This window comes from Sphaeroforma arctica, assembly GCF_001186125.1.
Source record: "Sphaeroforma arctica JP610 unplaced genomic scaffold supercont1.9867, whole genome shotgun sequence".
NCBI lineage: Eukaryota > Ichthyosporea > Ichthyophonida > Sphaeroforma > Sphaeroforma arctica.
Window position 1 is genome coordinate 1 of NW_014030691.1, and position 1,015 is coordinate 1,015.

Below are 1,015 nucleotides of genomic sequence, written 5' to 3' on the forward strand. Positions count from 1 at the left end.
GTCTGTGTCTGTGTCTGTGTTTTATGTCTGTAACATGCAATCGACCGATCACCACCTGCTGTCAGGTTCATTGACACCACTGTCACCGAAGGCACGATACATTACCGTTGATAGTTTTATTGCGCAATTCATCTCTCGTCATCCCTGCGGTACCTTCGTTGCATCTACTGAGAATGTAATACGAGTACGCGTTCATGCATGTACACTAACCTATTGAGGCTAAGGTCTTCTCAAGTGCGTATATCCGGTTTTCCTCGAACAACTGAGGCTATCGTAGTTGCGATTGGTTGGAGATAGTTTGTCCGTGTGCGTAGTGGGTGCTAGTGATTTAGATACACACTCGCGTGCTGTTGAGTGTATTCAATTCCCATGTGTAGCTGGCTACACGCGTGTAGCATTCCCCACTACTTCATGATACAAATGTTAGAGTTTTTAGGGTTTAGGGTTTACTTCATGATACACATGCACATGCATGTGAGCATGTTAAGATACTACGCTTCTGGTTATACAGAAATACTTTGAATATGTACTGATACTTGCAAAGACGGGTATGTGAATGGTGCAGTAGTGCATCATATACATAAGCACGCACACACACGCACACACACGCGTACATACACGTACACACACGCGCGCGCGCGCACACACACACGCACACGCACGCATATGCGTTCATTTGTATATGAATCCGTCCCTTGCACTTACACCTACACCCCCAACTGTCTGGATCTCCACTCATCAACCCCATCGCTCTTCCCACTTCAGGTGCAGCAAGGCATTGTGTTTCAACTGACCCGTTCGCTGTCGGCTGTGGAGACCTTGGCCCTCAATTCAGGTGCCTATCTCCTGGGCAAGCAACCCAATCAGTCCCAATACAACGACATCCTGCACTACCAACGCTGGGTGTTGGACGCCAGCTTGTAAGTACGCGTGTTATGGCTCGATGGGTGTGAAACGACAAGCTCTGCAGTATTTTATATGCGGACCTACAAAGCTCCTCGATACATATATATAT

At 47.3% G+C, this 1,015-nt stretch overlaps 1 protein-coding gene across 1 annotated transcript; it reads left to right on the top strand.

The window, feature by feature from the left end:
- Positions 1–765: 765 nt before the first annotated feature.
- Positions 766–924, top strand: SARC_17148 (hypothetical protein; the record flags this gene model as incomplete). Its single annotated transcript, XM_014288754.1, has 1 exon — positions 766–924. A coding segment is annotated over one exon (159 nt), but the record flags the coding sequence as incomplete, so codon positions are not given.
- Positions 925–1,015: the final 91 nt, after the last annotated feature.